This window comes from Chlamydotis macqueenii, chromosome 6, assembly GCF_036417535.1.
Source record: "Chlamydotis macqueenii isolate bChlMac1 chromosome 6, bChlMac1.mat, whole genome shotgun sequence".
In the NCBI taxonomy this organism is placed as follows: Eukaryota; Metazoa; Chordata; class Aves; order Otidiformes; family Otididae; genus Chlamydotis; species Chlamydotis macqueenii.
In genome coordinates this window covers 41,991,806-42,013,078 of record NC_141561.1, presented here as the reverse complement: position 1 = coordinate 42,013,078, position 21,273 = coordinate 41,991,806, and the positions used below count along the sequence as shown (strand labels likewise).

At 46.8% G+C, this 21,273-nt stretch overlaps 1 protein-coding gene across 8 annotated transcripts in view; it reads right to left on the bottom strand.

The window, feature by feature from the left end:
• HDAC4 (histone deacetylase 4) overlaps window positions 1–21,273 on the bottom strand; it is a 255,508-nt gene that overhangs the window by 47,281 nt on the left and 186,954 nt on the right. For 6 of the 8 annotated variants that reach the window (XM_086751531.1, XM_086751533.1, XM_086751532.1 and 3 more), the window contains 4 exons: window positions 20,401–20,630; window positions 8,469–8,726; window positions 7,012–7,198; window positions 309–442 (listed from right to left, as the gene is read on the bottom strand). In XM_086751531.1, coding sequence (XP_086607657.1) covers window positions 309–442; window positions 7,012–7,198; window positions 8,469–8,726; window positions 20,401–20,630 — 809 coding nt within the window. The remainder of the gene's footprint in view (window positions 1–308; window positions 443–7,011; window positions 7,199–8,468; window positions 8,727–20,400; window positions 20,631–21,273) is intronic. The other 2 variants (XM_086751535.1, XM_086751536.1) reach the window with 1 other exon arrangement.

Genomic DNA, 21,273 nt, shown 5'->3' with positions numbered 1-21,273 from the left:
ACAGACGCGCGTGCACAGGCACAAGCAGTCACCGAGGAACGGATTAAATTTAGGCCACATATGGCAAAACACCGCCAGCAGCTGGAGCGATAAACATCTCCAGCCAAAGTGCCTATATAAAGTTTGCACATCCAGTAAGCAATCAGCAGCCTGAGCCGCAGGTTCGGTACAGACGCTATTGTCCAGACAAGAAATGAGCCCCCCCCCAAAAAGCTCATAATCCAGTGGAATCAGCCAGACAAATCCGAATTCTCCCTTTCTCCCAGGCCCGCCACCTCGTCTCCCCCCTTCCCTGGTAACTGTATTACCTCACACTTGCCGCGGAGACCCGTCTCCTGGAGCCGGGACCAGATGCTCTGGATCCTCCCCGCATGCTCTGGGTGGCTGTTTGTGTTTCCACAGGTACACTGGTGTTTCAGCATCAAGGTGTCATATACAAGGCCTGCGGCAGAAGTTACAAAATTGGTCTCAGTTAAAAAACAAAACCAAAATTGCCAGATATATGGAAGAAAACTTTTTTTTTTTAACTACAATGCTTCACATTCAACAAAATGCTTCTAGACAAAGACTGTGTGTTTTACCAGGAGCTCTGAGAAATGAAAATTCAAGATGCTGTTTTGAGACATCACCAGCAATCCCTTCTCTCTGGAAATCCTCAATGGATACGGGAAAGACATTAGTCACCAACACCTCAGCTGAGAGAGTGACAGAGGAGGTGCCGACAGAAAGCACTGGTGTGGGTACAAAGGTGCTGGCACAGGAACGCGACCTAGGAGGGGACTGACTGGCAGCTTTTTCCGCTGGTTACTTTTCTAATTGCTGCTAAAACCACTCAAGGGCTTGGGATTAAAATCCAGAAGGAAATCAGGCACTACAGTTTCATCAGTCTGCGCTGAAGCCTCTGCATAAACGTTATTTGACAACATGCTAATTAAGGCTATTAGCACACACTTGGGCATAATTATTCAGCAGGCTACGCAGGTATTTCGCAGTGTTGTTTCATGTGAATGTGGGAGTCAGGCAGCTAAATCCCCTTGCATTACCACGTATTTACGGCACGAGGACAGCGACAGCGTAGGAGACTGATTCATGCTCCAGAGCTGCCCGGGTACGTTTTTGGAAGGTGAATTATGATTTCGCAGCCAATGTTCCACTGGAGGAAAACAGCAGGCCCTCCACAGCTATGCAGTCCCAGGGACAAAAGACTTTGTTTTTCTTTTTTTTCACTTGAGCAAAAGAGACATAGTTAACTGTTTTAATCTACCCTTTTCTTCGGCCAGAAGCTCCAGAAAACAGAACAAAAGGGTTTATTTGTTTGGGTTTGTTTTTTTTTTTCTCACAATGAGTAAGGTTTCTTGCACAGAATATCTGTCTGAAAGCACAGTATAAAGTTGCAAATCAAAGGTCTTGACGGGAATCCAAAGCCTTTGAATCAGCAGTGAAGGCAGGAGCCATTCCCACATCCCAACATTGGTCTGCGCCCCAACCAGTATAGCTCCTCCGAAATCCCAGATGAGTGTGCCTATGCCGGGATGGGTGGTGTGAACAGAGCTCAAGGAGCTTGCCAGAGCCAGCTTTCACATACTGATAAAAAACACAATTTGCAACTGCATGGAGTTCAAAGAGGCTGGTAAGAACCTAGACACTGAGAACGTCCATGGACACATAGCCTGGAGCTGAGCGCCGTGCTACCGCATGTACCCAAAGCTTGGCTGGAGCTGCACGCGCGCCTTTCGACTGAGTGCAGGCATGTTCTGCCACTGAAAAAAATCTGGCTTTCCCCTCTGAGGCAAGCCCTGGCACTGACATTTTCAGGTATTCAGCCTTAGGGGAGGTATCTGGCAGCTCCTTGCTTTGCTGTAGGTGAGTGCAAAGGAAAAAAAAAGAAAAAAAACAACAAAACCCAAACCACATTCAGTTCTAGGAAGAGAACAGAGCACTAGTTAATTGACTGCCTTTGGGTTAGCCAAAGTTCAGTTCAGCAGTGCTGGGCAAAGCCAAGGACTGTGAACGCTACCTGAGAAGAAGTTGCAGCCAACAGGAAGGCTGGCTGTCCAGGAGAACCCCCCAGTCTGAGTTCATTCAAACTAGCGCGACGTCTGCAGTAACCTCGCCTCAGGTTAATTTAGTTTTGAAGGAAACTCATCTTCAGGGGACATCATGCATTTCGACACAGTATTTGTTACCCAAAAGAACCCCACATAAATGTTCTCGTACACCATATGGGACTGCACTAGGTTTGGCTAAATTACTGATATCAAAGAAAGGAAAGTGTTTTTGTCTTTTCCAACTCCCAGACATATCTACAGGGACCACAACTAGGCTTTATAGACTTAAAGCCAGAAGGTGAACCATAGAAAAGACCTCTAAGATCACAAAGTCCAACCGTGAAGCCAACAGCACCATGCCTGTTAAACCACGTACGTATGCGTATGTAGGTGTATGCGTGTCAATTCAGCGTATATTTTCACAGCCAACAACTAGCCTTGACTTTAAACAAAAAGAAGTACAGGCAGCAAGGCATCCATCAGATAGCTGCTGACTAGGTACAAACTCGGGTCCTTCAGTCCACGGGCGCTGTCACGTCGGCGTCAGCGGCACCAGGACGGCACTCTCCAAGGGCACTGACCTTAGAGACCAAGGACTAAAAGACGGTGCAGTTGAGGGAAATGAGTGACGGCCAAAGAGAAGGGCATCGGGAAAGCACGCTGCAGGGAGCACAGGCAGGAGGGTGTCAAAGAATTCATCAACGAAAAGAGGAAAAGTAAAATACAAAAGCTAAGAAGAAGTTGCACCTCAGTTGTAAAGGACACTGCAACCTGGAGACAAATCTGAGGCTAGTTCACGCCATACCCTCAGGACTTTGTGGAAAAAAACCCAGCCTTTTCAAGCAGTGTATTTGAAGCAGCCTCTTCTCGCTCGCCTCCTGGATTCCCAGACGATGCTTAACGCTGCTGCCCTAACAAATCTTCGTGCTTCTTGGGAGCACTGCAACCTGGCAGTGAATTGCACTGATTGCACGGCAAAGCTGGAAGGGCTCTACGACTGTTTAAACAGCTGATACGCGAATCTGTGTGGCAAGCTTCTTTTCAAAGGGTGTTTTCCCTAAGTCCTTAAAGACTTCACAATCTTTTTTTTTTTTTAGTTTAAATAGTAATTCCTGAAAAACAATCACAAGGCAACTCTCGGTATGCAGGTAAAGCACTGCCTGGCCAGATTAAAAGTCACTGTTTTGTCCTCTATTTTGTAACCCTACAAAGTAAGTAACCCTACAGCCTGGTAGGGCAGAACCCAACAGAGATCAAATGAAAGGTAAATGCAAATGAAGAACCAGCTTTTTGCGTTGATCTGACACTCTTCCGTTCCTCCCTTGTCTTCCTATGGTGCAGCAGATCTGGCAGGTATCTCCCAGGTTTTTTGGAGGAAGTTTGGTGTCAGCTCAGAAGCAGGCGGTGGTGTTCATCAGCTAAGAGAGCCGCACCGACGAGAGCAAACACAAGGAGCTGTGGGTGAGGTCCCTGGCCACACAAACCAGCACCTCCTCATCCGCAAGTGCTGGAAAGCTATGCTGTGTTTAAAATCCATGCGTACATACTTCTACAATGGGTTCTGGCAACTGTTTAACGTAGGCAAAAACCTTTAAAGAAAAGATTTTCAGAAGAGGTGCTGGTAGGATGCCTACTCATCCCTACCTGTTAAGTCAACAAGGACTACAGCAAGGCTTGGAGAATTTGGTTGATCTGTAAAGCTTCTCCTTCCCCAGTGCTTCAACGGGTAACAGTAGTGTCTCAATGAAGCTCTTCCATACTACAATCACACTTCACTCCACATCTCCCTTCTTTTCAAAAAACAAAACCACTGGAAAGAAGGGAACTGTTCCACACTCCTTCCTGTGGTCGGGGATGCTCAGATGAAGACACACACACACAAACGAAAGTTGGGCAATTTAAGCGTAAAATATGAAGCTACACTGGACGTTACAAGTTAAACTAAGTGGTGCTGGAAGCAATACTCCTTAAGCCATGAGAACAATCATTTGTAAAGGTCAGCACTAAAGCATAACCGACATGCTTTTCCTGGCAGAACAAACACATGATTCCGAGGTTCAGGTAATTATACTGCTCTGCACAGGAGAGAAGAAACGCCTTCATCAGAAATGAAAAATACTTTAATGCCAAACATCAGAATAACTTGTGGAACCATTTTTAAAGGAGATCAGAGACCGGATAATTGGAGCTATGCATATTAATAGCTTAACCTGAGAAGCCTTATTCAAGTGCGCAGAGCAGGGCACGCAGAAGTATTCATTAAAGTCAAGGGGGCTACTCATGCTAGTGAGGGCAAGTTCAAGGACCAGCTTTCTTTTACATGTTAGCAGGAAGGAAAATTAAATGTCATGCTTCGGGACATAAAACTGATTGCTGGAAGAAGTCAGGAAGGGCACTGTTTTCACTTTGATGTGGAGTAATGCACATCATGTTTGAGAGGCGTATTACGCCGTTTTTTCCCTAGACCTTTGAAGTCTCAGGCACTGATCACTGAGAGAGACAGGAAAATAAATTATACATAAATCCCAGAAGTCCCAACTGTCTGGTCCTAGCTCTGCCCAGAGAAAGCATTAGCCTTTTCTGTAGAATACCCCAAACACGAAAGTGAGGAACAATTCCTCTGTCTGACGGACAACTGTTCTCTTCAGAGCCACGCTTGTGTCCAGAGTGGTCACAGTTGACTTCGTTAGGACCAACGTTGAATGAGGTTGTTTTTTTCTGGCCCTCTCATAAAGCGATGACAACAATCTTAACTTCTCTGAAATCCAAAGCGCACAGTCGTCTTAGGATCAGTCTCCAAAGCAGTCACTTACCATGCAGATGGATTTTCCTACCGAAAAAGAAGCCTGATGCACTTCAGCACTGCCTGCTTTTAAAAATACTCAAGACTTTAATTTTCCTGCCTTTCAAAGAACAGTTCAATCCTAGCGATTAGGCTTCAGTATCCACCTCCAAAAACACAAGTTCTAACACACCATGGACAACTTCAAGAAGACATTAGCAACCTACCTCATGCACACATGCTCAGCAGCTGAAATGCCTGCCTTTCCTCGCTGTGCCTGCATGCTCACCGAGTTGTAGGCTCTTCTTTTCCTGCCACTGTTAAGTTAAACTAGTCCTTCACCTTCTATGCTTTTCACCTTTACTAGTGCCAGTGAATGCCCAACACTCCCTCCCTCGCCGCATTTTACTGCGGTTTCTTTTCCGTTAACCTAGCATAAATGTAGAGAACTGCATGAGAGAGAAGGCAATGGAAAAATCAAGCCCTTGGAGTCTTAACGTGGATAAACGCCATTAAAAAGGATATTTAACAGGTGAACTATGCTAAGTATTCTTCATATCATCGCACTGGACTGTGCAGTGCTCTGTAAAAGCAATGCAATATTCCCACTCTTATTTTAAGCCACTTTTTTGTTTTTAAACTCTGCCCCCAAGGAAAATAAATCATAACATGGTAACCACGTCTTTTCAAAGCAGCACAGTTCTCAAAATACGCATTCTTACTATCACCTGTAATTTAAAATGAAATTTAGAGGCACATATCTGAGTCAAACTTACATCCTCTGATAGGAAGTGTTACTGTAAGTTCAAGGTCTTGCATATGATTGACAAAGCAACTTAAATACCGGAGGAGGAGAAGGGAAGAAGGAGGAATGAATAATCTCCTAAAGAAGAGCCAGGCTTCCTTGTTTCCAAAGCACTAAGGTTTGGGGTCCACGTGTATTAGATGCTCACGTTTCATCTGGTTTGACTGTGAGCCAGGGGACTACCCTTCTTCGCACCCTTGGCAAACGCTACAATCTAGAATCATCTTGCTACAGCCGCTTGCATTAGAAATGCCGTTTTGCTGAAATTCAAGGTTTCAATATTAACAAACAGAGACTTAAAAGGCTGATTTGCAAAAAATGAGATACTACTGGGGCTTCTACAGAGCTTATCGCACACGCTTCCCACTCTGCACCTTGCTGTTGAAGAACAAAGCCACATTTAACGCATCACTCTTACTATACCAGCAGTGTCTGAAAATAAACCCAATTCACAGGGCTGATTGTAATGATGCAAGCAGCGTGGGTTAAATAATAATAAATGGCTAAGTCAAAGAGAAACAAAATAATGAGTTGCTCTCATTTGGGCGTTCTGGATTTTTTTCTTCCCCTTCCTTTTCCTAAGGCACACATCACATTGCAAAATCTTCATTCACAAAATAGAGCCTGACATCTGGGGGAGAAGGCGGACTTCAAAATAGGTCCACCCAATCCCTCAACACGGGGCTTGAACAGTTGCACATAAATTAACTTTCATCTGTTACTAGGGCTGCTGATTAGTCAGAACGGATTTTGGTGGATAAAAAGATGGTTATCAGGATTCAGGAAGAACAATTACTTTTCACCTTTAACCTCTGCAGGGAGATCAACACATTTTTTCACACTTTTGGTTTTCGCTAGACAAACGCAGAACCGTGCTCATAATTTTCCTTCGAGAAGAATATCCAGCACAACTTGACATAACCAACTCCCCTCATTTTCCCTAACCTCAGGCACAGACTCCCAGCCAGAAATTGTGTTTCAGGAGGAGGGGTAGGCTGGCCCAGAGCCTGGGCTGGATAACTTCCGGCTCGAGATTGTGCAGAGACGGGAGAAGGCACAGAAATACATCCCAGAGATACCATGCCTGGCACGCTCTCCTTTCTCAATAACATTTTCTCTCTCCGCCTCGCATCTAAATCAGCTTTTTCACAGCATATGACTTGTCTTTTTTTTTTTTCCTGGAGATACACAATTATAAGTCCCATGCTGTGCTTCTATTGATTTTTGCGGGTTATTGTCTGTCTGGGCTGCAGGGTGTCTGTCCCTCCGGGGAAGGTACAAGGAGGAGAAGAGGGATGGCTGAACCTTTCCCTCAAAGAAGGCAGGACGGTATGGAGACCACAAGCACAGCTGAGACGCAGACCCCAGAACGTTACCTGTTGTGAACCTCGGCTTAGTGGGTGGCTCCTGTACGGACATGGGGAAGGTGGCCGAGGCAGGCGAGGACTGCGCGCGGGACAGGGGCCGGTGCCCTCCGAAGGAGACGGGCATGCCAGCTGCCTCCAGCGAGGCCTGGTAGTTTCTCAGCTGGTGAATGCGTTGCTGCTCCAACAGAAGGGCTTGCTGTGGGGAAAAGAAGCAAGTAGTTGCTGGGAGTCTGGGTGGTGCGTCCATAAAAGGGTTTTTAAGGATTTTTAAGGTTCGCAGGCCTGGACTCCTTTCCCTGATAAATGAGTGGACACACACACAGGCAAATGAAAACGTGCACATTTCTAGAGTGAAGTCAGGCAAGCACACATGTCCAAACCACAGCCCTGAAGCCAGTGCACAGTCAGGGTCATCAGCAGAAGCAGCTCCATCCTCCCCCTGGGTCTGGCCACGTCTTCCTCCCCCTGTTCCCTGCCCCGTCGTGCTGGCGCATTTAACATTGCGATGCACTGGACCGGGGAACAGGTCCAGCTCAATTGGATGCCAGGCAGGAGAGGGAGCTTTTCAACAGAGCTGCTTCTCTGCGCAGCCACACCATCAGCTGGACAGGCCCCTGGTCAGAAGGGATGGCAGTTCCAGCTTGCCGCACTCCAACCACAGCCTAACAACCTTCCCATTTCTTCTGTTTACTCCCTCTCCCCCTTGAGGCAAAATAATGGCAAAGGACACAATATTTTTAAGCTTCCCCAGGTGTGACCATGCATTCAGGACTAGGGTCGGGGGGGGGCTGCACTTTCAGAGGAATGGTACCATCACGGTCCATCATCCAGCTGAGCACTAAGGGCTGCAAAGATGAGCAGAGCAGCGATACCTTGAGAACTGCAGCCTTCTCACCCTCATTACTGCTAGCCTAACAGGCAGATTTGGGAGCCTGCCATGTAACTGGGAGGATTATGCTACACTGCATTGTTGTTGGATTTAATACTTGCGATCCGCAAGCCTCTGGTGTTCACCTTCAAAAGTGAGCACAGCTGCAATCTCTGGGATCTCCAGTTCTGAAGGAGGAACCCCCCCAGTGAACCTCATCCTTCGTTCCCTCATCCAGCCCTTCTCTGGGGCAATTTGTTTTAAAACATGAAATCCTCTGCTTAATATTTAGTGCTCAAAAATGTTAAGACAGACTTTGTTTTCCCAAAGAAACAAACAGAAAGTGGTTCAGTGGCTGCAAACACGCTTGCTGCGTTTCACGCAGGTGATCCAGATTCTGTTCCCTGGGATTTCTGAGTTGGCATGGTGACTCCGGGGAAGGATGGCGCTGATTCTACCTCAAGTTTCTTCATGTAGCAAGTCCTCAAGAGCTGGTTCCCCCTAGCTTCTCCCCCTAGAGCAGTATAAGGTGACTACCAAGAACCAAACAATCTTTTAGAAAGAACCAAGTCCCAAACTTGGTATTTTGCGAGCTCACCTGACGGAAGAGCAGCTCCTGCTCTGCCTGCCTCTGCCCAGACTCTAGCTCCTGCTGCGGCTCTGCTTCTTCTTCGTCGCTCTCGATAGGTTCTTGCTTCACTTGCACCACACTGGCCAGCCCTGGGGTGTCCTTTTGGCTTGCAACTCTGTCGCTGTATGGCTCCTCCAAAAGGGCCTGGTGTTCCCGTAACTCTTCTTCTGTCTCCTCAGGGTGGCTTTCATGCTGGCGAGCTGGTTCATTGGGTTTCGATATAATCTGAAAACAGTGCAGAGGTTAACCGATAAATAAAACGTGACTCATCACAGATGGAGTTCACTCTGTTCTCAAAGAACCAGCTTCGCAATAAGAGTAATTGTGAATTATAGTTTTTCTCTTATAAACGAGGTCCAAAACAACCACTCAAGGGAAAGGTCAGGTCAACCTTAGCATCAAGCACGAGATCCCATGGCCCAAGTAACGATGGTCCCTTCATTCTGCACTCGATCTTCCCTCTGAAGAAATAAGAGCCTCTTGCGCCCGCACGCTTATGGGTGCTGCTCCGTTCACAAACCCACGCAGGAGAAGCATAACAACCACCAACACACTTGACAATTAAACTCTGAAAAAATGTACGAGACACAAACCCTCTAAGAGGTGTTCTGCTACCAGCTTCTTCTTGAATCAGCCCCTGTGAATTCAACCTGTGAAGTGAGAGGTCGTCCTGGAAAGATTCCTCTGCAACTCGCACTCGTACGAAGTGAGCCGGGAAGAAGCTGAGGACACTCAGCTTACAGCATCCGTGCAGAAGCAAACGGCACGAGCAGCCTCATTCTACCCAGATCTTCCTAACGAGAGGGAGCAAACGTCTCTGAAAGCGGCTGCTAAAGCAAAGGGAAAAATATAATTCTCGCTACAGTTAACGCAGGCTCAGACTTTCTGAAAGTTCATTGGCAAGGTAAAATTCACAGTGCTCCGTCTCAGACTGCTTACAATTTTTATTTGGAACAACAACAAAAAGTGAACTGTAAATGGGTAAATAAATCCACTTCCTTTCTTTCAAAAAGCTCCGGCTGTACCCGTTTCACAGGCTTACACAGAACTGCTGAACTTTGCAAGCTGTCAGGGCAGAGCTTTAACAAGGATTAGCTCATGGCTATGGAAAGCAATATTGATTTTAAATCCAACAAAGCTACAGCAAAACACGGTTACTGAGCACACACAGAAGGAGTGACGACTCAGAGGTAACTCGCTCTTTGAAGAACGGTGGCTCAAATCCCAATCCAAGCCTTTGTCCCTGACTGCAGGAAGAGAGGCTCTGCCACATAACGGAAGCAACCCTAGCCAAAGCAGAGCCAGGCAGATGCTGGGTTAATGGCCTGCAACTATCACAGCAAGGACGGAGAGAGGTTGCTCATAGCTGCAGCAGAGGGTGTCAAACAACGGGAGCTCAAAGATTTTCAAAAAGGAGCGTCGCAAGGACCGGGACTCAGGGCCACGGCTTTCCAGCACTTTGTGGATGACTGCATTCCAGATGTCTCGACTCCTGAGGCGAGGAGGACACGCAGAAGGGCATCCTCTTGCCTAGAAGCCTAAAGCGAGACCCTCTGGGGTTCACACAGCCCCCTAGTACAGACGGGGGGTGCACCTGTCCTTCTTACTGACAAAAGCCAATGTTTTTGTACTGATCAACAACTGGCTGCTGTTGGCAAGAGGGTTTCGGTTCGTACAACTGTGCAATCATCTTTAAGAGTCAACAGTTCCTTGGGAGAGATGGGATCCACCTGACTAAATAAGGAAAAAGCACCTTGGCCAAGGGGCTAGCCTGGGGCCTGGCGTGGTGGGACCAGGAAGCACAGGGTGACCGACAAAACCGAGCTGAAGCGGCATCCCTTTGAGCATGGAAAGAAGTAGGCGCAGGCATAAGACCCTGACGGGGAAGGTCTCAAGCCTGTCCTGGGCAATCTGCACACTTGGGTGCCTCTCTGAAATGCCTCTAATGCTAGTGCCTGCAGCATGGGGTCCAAACAGTTTGGAAGTCCGTGCGCACCTACAGGGCTATGACCTCCCTGGGATCACGGAGATGTGGTGAGGTAGCTGGCACAACTGAAATGCTGCAGGCTTTTGAGGAAGGACAGGCCGGGAAGATGAGGAGGAACAGGAATGCATGGAGGTCTGTGTCTTGGTGTGCGTCTGCACTCAGTCAAGGCTTGTAAAGATAAGTGAGCAGATCAAGATCGGCACTGTTGTAGCGGGCAGACTGCTGTAGACATCAAGATCAGGTAGAAGTAGTAGATGAGGCCTTCTTCAAACACCTGGAAGAAGCCTCACATTCACAGACTCTGGTCTTCACAGGGGACTTTAACGACTCTGCTGCCTGCTGGAAGGACAAGACAGCAGGGCTCAGGCAGCCTAGGAGATCCAAGAGCATTGATGACTAATTCCTGGCACAGGTGACCAAGATGCCAACAAAGAAGGTGCTCTCCTAGACTTGACACTTACAAACTAGGAAGGACTAGTCAGGGATGTGGAAGTCAGAGACAGCACTGGCTGCAGGTGCTGGAGGTGATGGTCCGAAGAGGAGGGAACAGGGCAAAAAACAGGACCACAGCCCTCAGTTTCAGGAGAGTAGACTTTGCCCTCTTCAGGGATTTGCTTGGAAGAGTCCCATGGGACCCTGCAGAAAGAGGGGTCCAGGCGAGCTGGCTGATATTCAAGGATCCTACAAGAAGTCAAGCAAAGGCCACAGAAGGTGTGCACGGATGAGGAAAAAGGTTCTAATTGAATTCAAGACAGGGCACTGCACAAGAGCTGGACGCAGGACAGGCGATCCAGAAGAAGCAGAGAGTACATCCGACTTGTATGGATGGTGTTAAGAAAGCCAAAGCCAACCTGGAGTTGGATCTGGCAAGCGACGTGAAGGGCATCGAGAACGAAAAAAGGAAGACTAGGGAAAAGGAAGGCCCACTGCTGAACAGGGCAAGGGACTTGCTGAGAAATCAGACAGAAAAGGCCATACTCTCTTTACTAGTAAGCCCGTGCTCCAAGAATCCCAAGCCCCTGATACCAAAGGGAAAGTCTGGAGCAAGGAAGGCTTACCCTCTGTGGAGGACCATCAAGTTTAGGGAGCAATTAAAAAACCTGGACATACATAAGTCCATGGAGCCTGATGGGTTGCACTCACAGGTGATAGGAAAACAGCCACAAATTAAAACAAGAAATTCCTTCTGAACACAAGAGAACTTATTTTCTACTATAAGGCTGGTCAAAAACTTGAACAGGTTGCCCAGAGAGGCTGTGCAGTCTCCATTCTTGGAGATATCAAAACTCAACTGCATATGGTCCTGGGCAACCTGCTCTAGTGTGGGAACAGAGAGTGCAGCACAGCTGTCTGATATTGAAGAATTTGACCTATGTCCTTGAACATCACTTGCTCAATAACAAGAAACAGCAATTAGAACAAGATAAGTAAATACCAAAGGCAAAAATAGTAAAGACAACTAAAAATCTATAACAGTATATTGCTACCAATTGAATGAGATGATTAAGCGCGTGCATTTCGCGTGTAACTGAGAGAAGATATAAAAGACTTAGGCTGACGGACAATAAAGGTCTCCAGTACACCATCCACGGAGTCCGTGCCCTTATTGCAACACTCTAGCTCACCCTGCTTGGACTAAATTTTCTCAAGAGGTCCCTGCCAACCTAAAAGATTCAGCAACCAAAACTCCTCAAGGAGTTTTGTGAGGTTCCTCCCACCCCCATCTCCCCAGTTTCACTACCTGTAATATACACTGGGTAGCTAAACCATGCTAAGCTAAAGGTAGTTCTTCCATCAATCTTCTTTAAGCTCTCTTAGGCCTGATGAATATAATCTGTTTTAAAGATAATTAAATCATCATAAACCATCTTCTGCTACTTTTTTCCTGCTAGGATCGAAGGTCTCAAGCTTTGAACTTAATACCTTTTGAACTTATGAACTGCGCAAGGTAATTGCTGGGAAAGTAACTTACAATGCCATCGTCAAATCGAGTGGAAATGAGAAGCATTGTAAGTCCCTAGAAGTTTTAAATTATTCCAACTCCATAAAAACGCAAGAATTAAATGAAAAACACGTGTGTGAAATGCTACAATGCAGGCTGAAAGATGAGATGGTCAACGACGAGGACATTTCAAGCATTCAGTTTGCTCTCCTGACACAAAGTGAATTGCTCAGTATGCCATTTGCTCTGGCTGCTGCAACACTGTTCTTCTTAAAGGGCAAATCTGCAAAGAAAGCACTTTGTTACGAACATATTCCATACAGCACACGAGTATGCGTATCCCAGGCCTGTTAACTCTCCCTAAAAATCTTCCATTCTTGCAATTTTATGAACACACGCTCAAGTAATTTAAGAAAGGTAATTTCTTAAGAATTTAAGATAACTGAAGCGCAAGGGAATGAATATAAACCTAAGAATAGCACTGAAAATGCTTACAAATACACCTGAAATAGTAAACAATTACATAATCCACCGTAAATAACTTCTCCTTCCCTTAATTAGCTCTCTAGCATCCTTGCAACGACGTTGCTCCTCTATTTTCACATACGGCATACCATCACCAGAAAACCCTGCTGAAGGCACTGCCCCTTTAGTCCCAGAGAGCTGGCGACTTCAGTATGGGAGAAACTAGACATCTCCAGTCACAAACATTTTTAAAAGACTCGACACAGCTGGCAAGATTTCTTATCTACGTCTTTGAAATAAAAAGAACAGAAAGAAAAAAAAATCGTAACAAGGTCAGGTCACAATATGAGGAAAAACAAAGAATTCATCACTTTTCTGTGGAATGCTTCATAAGAAAAAGCATTCCACAGAACGCTTTTCTTTGCTAGTATTTCTTTGCTAGTACAATTTCAGATCAGCTGGCATCTGGTATGTCTACCAGACATGACATATCTACCGCTTCACGATACCTCCTTTGTAGTGGTACGTTCTTATAACACCAAAAGCTTTGAAGAGACTCCTGAAGAGGCTGGAAATGCCTGTTCACTCATCACAGAGTAAGGACGAGTCCAGCAGAAAAAAGGCTTGAGAAGCTCCTAGAAGAATACAACTAACGCATTGTTTCTTTAGGCAACAAGCGTCACAGGGATCTGGCTGGTTCTAAGAGGTGGCTGATGAGCTGCTCGGGAAGCAGAAGCAGAGCTGAAGGACTTCCACAGGTCTGCACAGCAAAGGAATATCCGGACAGACCAACTCCAACAAAGCTGTGCACCTCTGAATCTTTCTCCTAAGAAGAAATTTCTGGTCCTGCACAATTTAAAGCACAAGGCTCCTTCACACTGAACATCACAGATCACCTCAGTTATCAAAGACTGAGAGAGATGAAAGTTGGGCATGACTATAAGTAAAACTTGGGACTGATCTCTTCTCAATATTTTCTCCAGTTTAGCAGTCTGACACAGGAAGGTGGCATTCCTCCAGTGTTGCTCATCACGGTAACGGTTGCTGAAAGTAGAGAGCAAGCTTGAATCACTGAGGGGACTGCTTTCAAACACAAGATTAATAACAGTCCTGTGGGAAGAGAGTCTCTGCTGGAGGGCACACCTTTGCTGTGCCCTTCCAAGAATTCAGTGCTGCTGGACAGACTGGCACGCGTCAAAGTGCAAAGCTGGAGGCTGGAAACATAACTGCATGAACCTTCAGACTTCCGGACAAACCACCGCATCTCCGAACAACTCACCCCGGGTCATCTTCAGGCAGCAGAAGCTCAGAGATCACGCTTGACAAGACGCCAAAACCCCACTGCGCTTTGCCAGATAGGTACAGCTTGTCGTCAAAAACTGTGCAGATTGGGATATACTGGAAGGGGGATGAGAAAGCACTACTACGGAGAACTATCCAGTTTATATCCTGGGAAACGCAGAGATCTGTTTTGGGAATGGGATGGAGTAGCCGAAGGTACCAGCCAGGACTCAGCCAGCCTCAAATTCTGTTGTCCTGGTACCAGGCAGAGTCCTGCTCTCCCCTGAAGGCTGGCAGGGTGGCACAGCACGTCCCACTGAGCAGACGAAGGGAGAAGCCAGGAAATAAAGCAGGGCGACAGACTGGCTCGGCCCCGACAGTGCCATGCTGTGCAGAAGCCAGCAGAAACCTCCCTTTCCTCCCTCTGGAGATGAAGGACCAACTCAGGGAAGAAACAGAACAACTCTGGGTAGCTGGAGACACAGGTTTGACAAAATGAGAGGAGAAAAAATAGAGAGAGAAAAAAGAGAGATGATAAAGGCTCAGCTCAAAAGCATCCTGAGACAGATGGCCAAAAATGTGTTGGTTTTGAGTCAAGAACGTGGCTAGGAATCACAAAATCTTTAAAGCTGGAAAAGACCTCCAAGTCCATCAAGTCCAACCGTCAGGAACTGAGAGGTGGTAGGCAGCGGTGCGGGCACACCGGCTGGGATGCTCAAGAGAAAGAGAGGCATGAGGCAAGAGTGCATCTGTAGGGGAGCGCGCATGTGAAGTTGCTGGGGGCTCAAATTAATTACTCGGAAAAAACAGCACAAGCCTCGCTGTTCTGGCTATTGAGACGACTCTTCCCATGTGAGGTACCCCTTGGATTTCAGATTCTAATTTTTAACTTGTATAGACTGAGGAGAAACAAGAGGCGATAAGAGATGATGGGGAGAGGCCAAGTTGGACACAGGCCACATAGGGAGCTGGCAGAGCCTTCTGCAGCAGCCGAAGCCTAGAAAAGCCTCTTGGGTTTGGTTTGTTTTTTATTTATATCCTGAAACGATGAGACAGCAGGAAAAAAACGAGCTGTCTGATGCAGCCTACCTGCTGGAAGGACCACGAGACTGCTGGCCTGTGTGCCTAGATGAGAGGGAATAAATCAAACAGGGACTACCTGGAGGGGAAAAGGAGGGGGAGCGAGAAGAACACACCTTGGCACCAGCAGAAGCTGCTTTCTTTCCCCCTCTCCCGAAGAACTGGGAGTTGATTATATCAGGTACACTTTTGCATATCGCCAGACCTGAGGCAACAGCCGCCCCGCAGAACAATGGCTGCTGACAAAACCACTTCACAGCGCTTAGGCAGTAATACGTCTGACGATGCTCAAGCGTGTGAATGCCAACGTCTCGGCTGAGGGAGGTTTTCCGGAGGTCTTTGCAATACTCACTGTATCCAAAGCTATGTCCGGGTGCTCCAAACCAGGCTTCCCTTCAACTGTCCACAGGGCAACAGCCCTATCTGAACGCTGCGCAGTACAACCCAAACCGTAATTTTTCTAATATTATGAATTCAATATTACATATGAAAAGCTACTCCAGGAGTCACCTGAGGCTAAACAGTTAACACGTCCCAAAAAAAAAGAAAAAGAAAAAAATAAGGAAATAGCAAGGTTAAATTCTAGGTGTTAATAAAAGCGTATCCACCAAGGCTGCCATGCCAGACGAGTCAAAGCACTGTGCTCTGGCTATACACGGTGCCATATATATGTCACAGCAGGAGAACACCTCACTTCCCAGAGTGTGCTAAAAATGGGGTTTACTTAAAAGAACCACAATTTGACCACAAAAGCTCAGTGTTAATCTGCTTAACAGTGCAATTCAGGGCTAAAAGGGAGATTATCTGTTCGAGCAAAGCTTCGTGAATTATATGTTCGGGGACGAAAGCCAAAACACTCACCTTGACTATGGAAAGGTAAAAAGTTGAGTTTTCCAGTGCAGGATTTACAAAAATCTCACTTGCATATTTCTCTTCAGAAATGGAATTGCTGCTGAAAGACCTATCATGCCGAAAAGCTAACATTTTTAACTCAAAACACCTGGAGTCTGCACCCTACTTTACCTGGTTCGCTCTCATGACAAAAATATCCCCCCAAATGCCAAACTCCAAACGTCACAGAGATCCACCAGCAGATCACGGCTCCTCTCTCTCATACATAAAAGACTATAATTCACTTCTTAAAAGAGATGGAAGTCTGCAGAGAAGTTGTCATTGCTGAAGATGAAACAATGCCGGGATCGCTGCATGTAATTACCATACGGCAAAAAACCAAGCTGCCTTGTCCAGCAAAGCTCCTCCAGCCATGGGGAAAGACCATTCCCCCAAGATTTGGACATTAAACACGCAGAAGGACGGGAAACATGAGCATGCATTGCCCGTGTAACTTCAGGTTAGTGCTTCTGTGCATTGATGTGCAGCTCTGATTTTCAGGACCATTTCGTATTTACTCTTTTAAGGCACATGCCTCATCCCGATCAAAGGCTGCACAGAGCTCAATTAACAAGAAAAGATTCAGTGGCTTATCCAGAACCTTATTTAATGTCTCAAAACCCGGTTCTGAAGAAAGAGCTGTTGACTTCTCCACATGGTTTTATGGCATGACCATCACTAGAGTGCAGGAGCGCTTGCAAATGTCTGATGATGTTCCGTACCATCAAATGCAGAAGCCAAGGCAGAGATTACGGCCAAACCATGCACTGGATGGGGATTTCGATACGATACAGTTGATTTTAAGATTACATGTTTTAGATGTGCAAGCACACCTCTGCAGCTAGCAGCCCCGTCTCCCCGTCCTGCAAGAGGCACGGAGAAGATGAGCGTGCCAGATCCACTCAGCAGGACACAGCTACTGCGGCAGAGGGGAGGAAACCAACTCCCTGCGACAGCCTCAAGCCGCCTTAGCCCCAGGGCCCCTTCCTTCCTTCTCCCACTCCTTATGCTCCCTCTGACTTCCACAGCAAACGAGGCAGCACGCAACCGGAGACAGCCTTGCTCTGTACTAAGTTCAGGGTCTGCCAAAAGTGGTACCACTTGCTGGTGAAAAACAGCATCAAAAAGATGCGGAAAAAGTGAGCGGGACTTGCAAGGGAAACTTAACCACTCCCACGTCCTTGCTTGAGAGCTCACCTTGGCAGCTCCAATAATCCTCTCTTCATTCACCTCAGAGCCCATGCTGAATGAGACCACATCCCAGGGTGCACACTCCCCTTCTGTCATCCCAAGGAGCCCTGTTCCTCCTTCGGACTCATCCCACACAACCCATCCTTCTGCACTCTCCTTCCCCACCCAGCCCCGTCCTCGTCTGTCCAAGTTACTGCTCCAAAGCCTCCAGCACCAAGGCTTCACAGCCAAATCCCCTAGATCACAGAATCCCAGGATGGTTTGGGTGGGAAGGGACCGTTCAAGCCCATCCAGTCCAGCCCCCCTGCAAGCAGCAGGGACATCTCCAACCAGATCAGGTTGCCCAGAGCCCCGACCAACCTGGCCTGGAATGTTTCCAGGTATGTAGCATCCACCAGGTCTCTGGGCAACCTGGGCCAGTGTGCCACCACTCTCATCATAAAAAAAAATTATTCCTTAGATGATTATTCTTATTATTTTTAATCAGAAGCAAACCAATGTATCTTTCCCTAACTGCCTTCTTGGAAACAGCAAGAGTCGTTTTGGCTGCAACCTTCTCAAACATTTCATCTCATGTAGACACCTAACAGGGAAAGTTTAAGGTCAAAATCTTAAAGTTCAGAAAAATCACCAGTAACTGAAAACAGCCTCGTATCATTCACAGGAAATCCAACACAATCTTAGCAGACAGTGCTGTCAGTTCTGCTAACAATTAAAAGGCAGCCATCTATTACATTATTTTTAGTTGTGCTCTTACTCTCCTACACACGAGGGTCTTAAAATATCCGTGCATCTGGGAAAAAGTCTTCTTCCATGTCAGCACTTGGATGCTATCCCACAGGATAAATTTGCCACACGCATACAGTGCTGTATCGAAACCGTTTTAACTCGTTACTTATATAAATCAAATGCAGGGAAATCGCCCCTGTGCAATCAGTTTAATTACTCTCCCCCATCGCTTGCCCCTGCTATGGGCGCGATGGATTGCAGCTCTAACAAAGTGGAAATTCAGAGCGCGGTGGGAGGACTCGCCCGGCTCCGGCCGCACACGCTCGCCAGCTCCTGGGAGGTCTGAGCGAAAAGTCTGAATGAGTTCAGCGGGTACGTCACGGCGAAATCTTTGGACGCTAACAAGCGCTGGCAACGGAAAAGCCTTAAAAACCTCAAACAAACAAACCGTCAAGCTGACGTTTATTTCTGAACAAAGAAAGCCTACCTAGAGCCCCGCGCCTGACAGTCCTGGTCACAAAGCGCGTTTGGAGCGGGGTAAGGGAAATTTCTAGGGCAGCAGCAGCTCCTCACCGGCCTGGGGTGCGGGGCTGAACGAGGTCCAGGGCTGGCACCGGCGTGGCGCGGTGGCAGCTCTCCAGAAGTACATGATTGACGTCAGCACTTGTGTAACCATCCTGCCTTAGCGCGAGTCTATAAACAAAGTTTTGGGGGGTTGTGTGGTGGGGTTTTTTGGGTCGTTTGTGGTTTTTTTTGTTTTTTTTTTTTTTTTTCCAATCCAGCTCTCAGTAGTTGTGTTTTCTCATAGGACTGGAATAGTGAAAATACTTGGAGAAACCTCCACCATAAACTAAACTGGAGCAATCTGAAAGGCCCGCCTGCTAGCGAACTTGTCCTTCTGTCCACCACTGGAACTCCTTGAGAAAAGACTTTAGAAAGCCTCAAAACAGTACAAATCGGAGTCAGAAAAATAGCACATTGAGTACACTCTGTGTCCCCCTTCCCCAGGAACCTTTTTGTATTGCATGCCCAGCAACAGACAGTGCCTTCTGAAATCCCGGGAGAAAATCTCAGCTGGGGCAAAACATCACAGCTCCACCCATACCGCTCGTGATCAGACCTCTTGCACATAACAGGTGAGTTTTACCTTCCCATGGGCTAAAACATCAGGATAGATTTTGTCTTTTTTCAACGCACGCTCAATGCAATCACCTTAAATCAGCTTTGTTTCAGCTTCAGTGTAATACTGGGATGCCCAGACATGACTCTGGCTACAAAGCAATTGCAAAATCTGTGCACTGATGTGCTCTGCAATGTTCACCTGATGTTCTTCAAGTGATTTACAGAAAGTGAGATACTAAACACAGTGCTCACTTTCTTCAAAGCAATCTTTGAACCACTTCTAATCAACTTTCAAAACAACCTCTGCAGGAGGCACAGCAGTATTGTCCTCATTGTCTGGAGAAGAAACGGAGAGAACATGCGAACACTTTACACAGGGCCGTAGTTAAGAGAACCCGGACTGGAGACGGCAACAGCTTTTCTCTTTCCAAAGGTAATTCCAGTGAAAAATGCTTCAGTAAACCTGAATATCGTCACTGTCAATTATTTTCTGGTGCTGTCATATCTGAAATCCTTCACTTTTTTTTTTTCCCCTCACATCCATATTACTGCTCCTTCTCTCTTTCAGACTGAATATATACACGGTAGGTATCTTCCCTATATTCCTTGACAGTACTTTACGTTTTCTGCTACAAAACTGACCAAAGACGGATGTGGATGTGGATGAATGGCAGCAACGACAAATTTAAAAAGTACTACTGGAAAGTCAGAGGTTTGAACCATAGTGCCTTTCCACTGTCTGCAACAGAAGTATTGATCCTCACCTTGGTGATGGATGTCCACATCCTTGCCAATGTATTTCTCAACATCATGAAAAAGAGGTTCAAGGATGAAGGCCAGTTGGTTATAGAGGTAGAGACCACACAGAATCATAGAATGGTTTGGGTGGCAAGGGAGCTCTCAAGGCCACCCAGTCCAACCCCCTGCAAGGAGCAGGGACATCTCCAACCAGATCAGGTTGCTCAGAGCCCCGGCCAACCTGGCCTGGAATGTTTCCAGGGAATGGGGCATCCACCACCTCTCTGGGCAACCTAGGCCAGTGCTCCACCACCCTCTGCGTAAAAAATTTCTTCCTTATATCGAGTCTGAATCCACCTCCTTCTCGTTTAAAGCTGTTACATACAGTACCACATAAGAAACTGAAATAGTGTCAGTTAACGTTGGTATTGATGCTGTACGTGGAAGAAAGACTTGAAAAGGGCCATGCCTACCTTGCTGATGTGCAGTTGCTGTTGCTGGAATTGCTGTTTGTGTTTCTCCAAGAACTGCTGGTGCTGCTGCTGGATCACTAACTGCTGGAGGGCCTGGGCGTTCTGGGGAAGTGGAGCAGACTGCGTGCGCCCCAGCGGGCGATGCTGCCGGAGTTTGTGTATTGAAGGGGAGACCCGTTCTCCACCAACCAGAGACTGTGCATGGAGGGGCAGTCCTGAAAGATACCAGTCTGAAGATAATATGGAGGAAAAAACAGCAGAGAAGAAAAAAAAAGGAAGAAGAAAGGAAGGGAGAAAACGGCTGTTGAGTAACGCTGATGGTGACAATGACACATAATGTTAAAACCAGCCACCTCACCACTTACAGCTGAAGCATCCTTAAAAGAGAACAGATAACAACTAATCACCATTGGATAGAGTAATACTTTGCTTTCTTTTGATTTCTCTGCTTGTTTACTCAGAGATCCTAGGGAAACGTTTCATTTCTTAAAATCAGCAATACCTTCCAGACCCTTCCATCGCTCAGTGGGTGACCTGAATTAGGATCACAGTGGCAGTCTGGAGAAGTTAAAAGTTGTATGGCTTGCCTTGGTAAAGGCAGTCCCAAGTCCATTTCTAGGAATGCACCAGCTCAATCTGCCACTCTTCATCATCCAGCAATTATATCACTGGATATGCTGAAGGACGATGGATGCTGATGAAGCTGTTTCCCACTCTAGACCACACAGGGAAGTATGTCTGCCCTTGGCTGGGCCATACCCCACCCCGCAGAAATGGCGAGGGATGAAACCTTCCATGTGATGAACCCTGACCAGGTTTGTGTTGGAAAAAGGCACTCCCTTGAAGCATTTCAGGAACATGGAGCCATCAAGG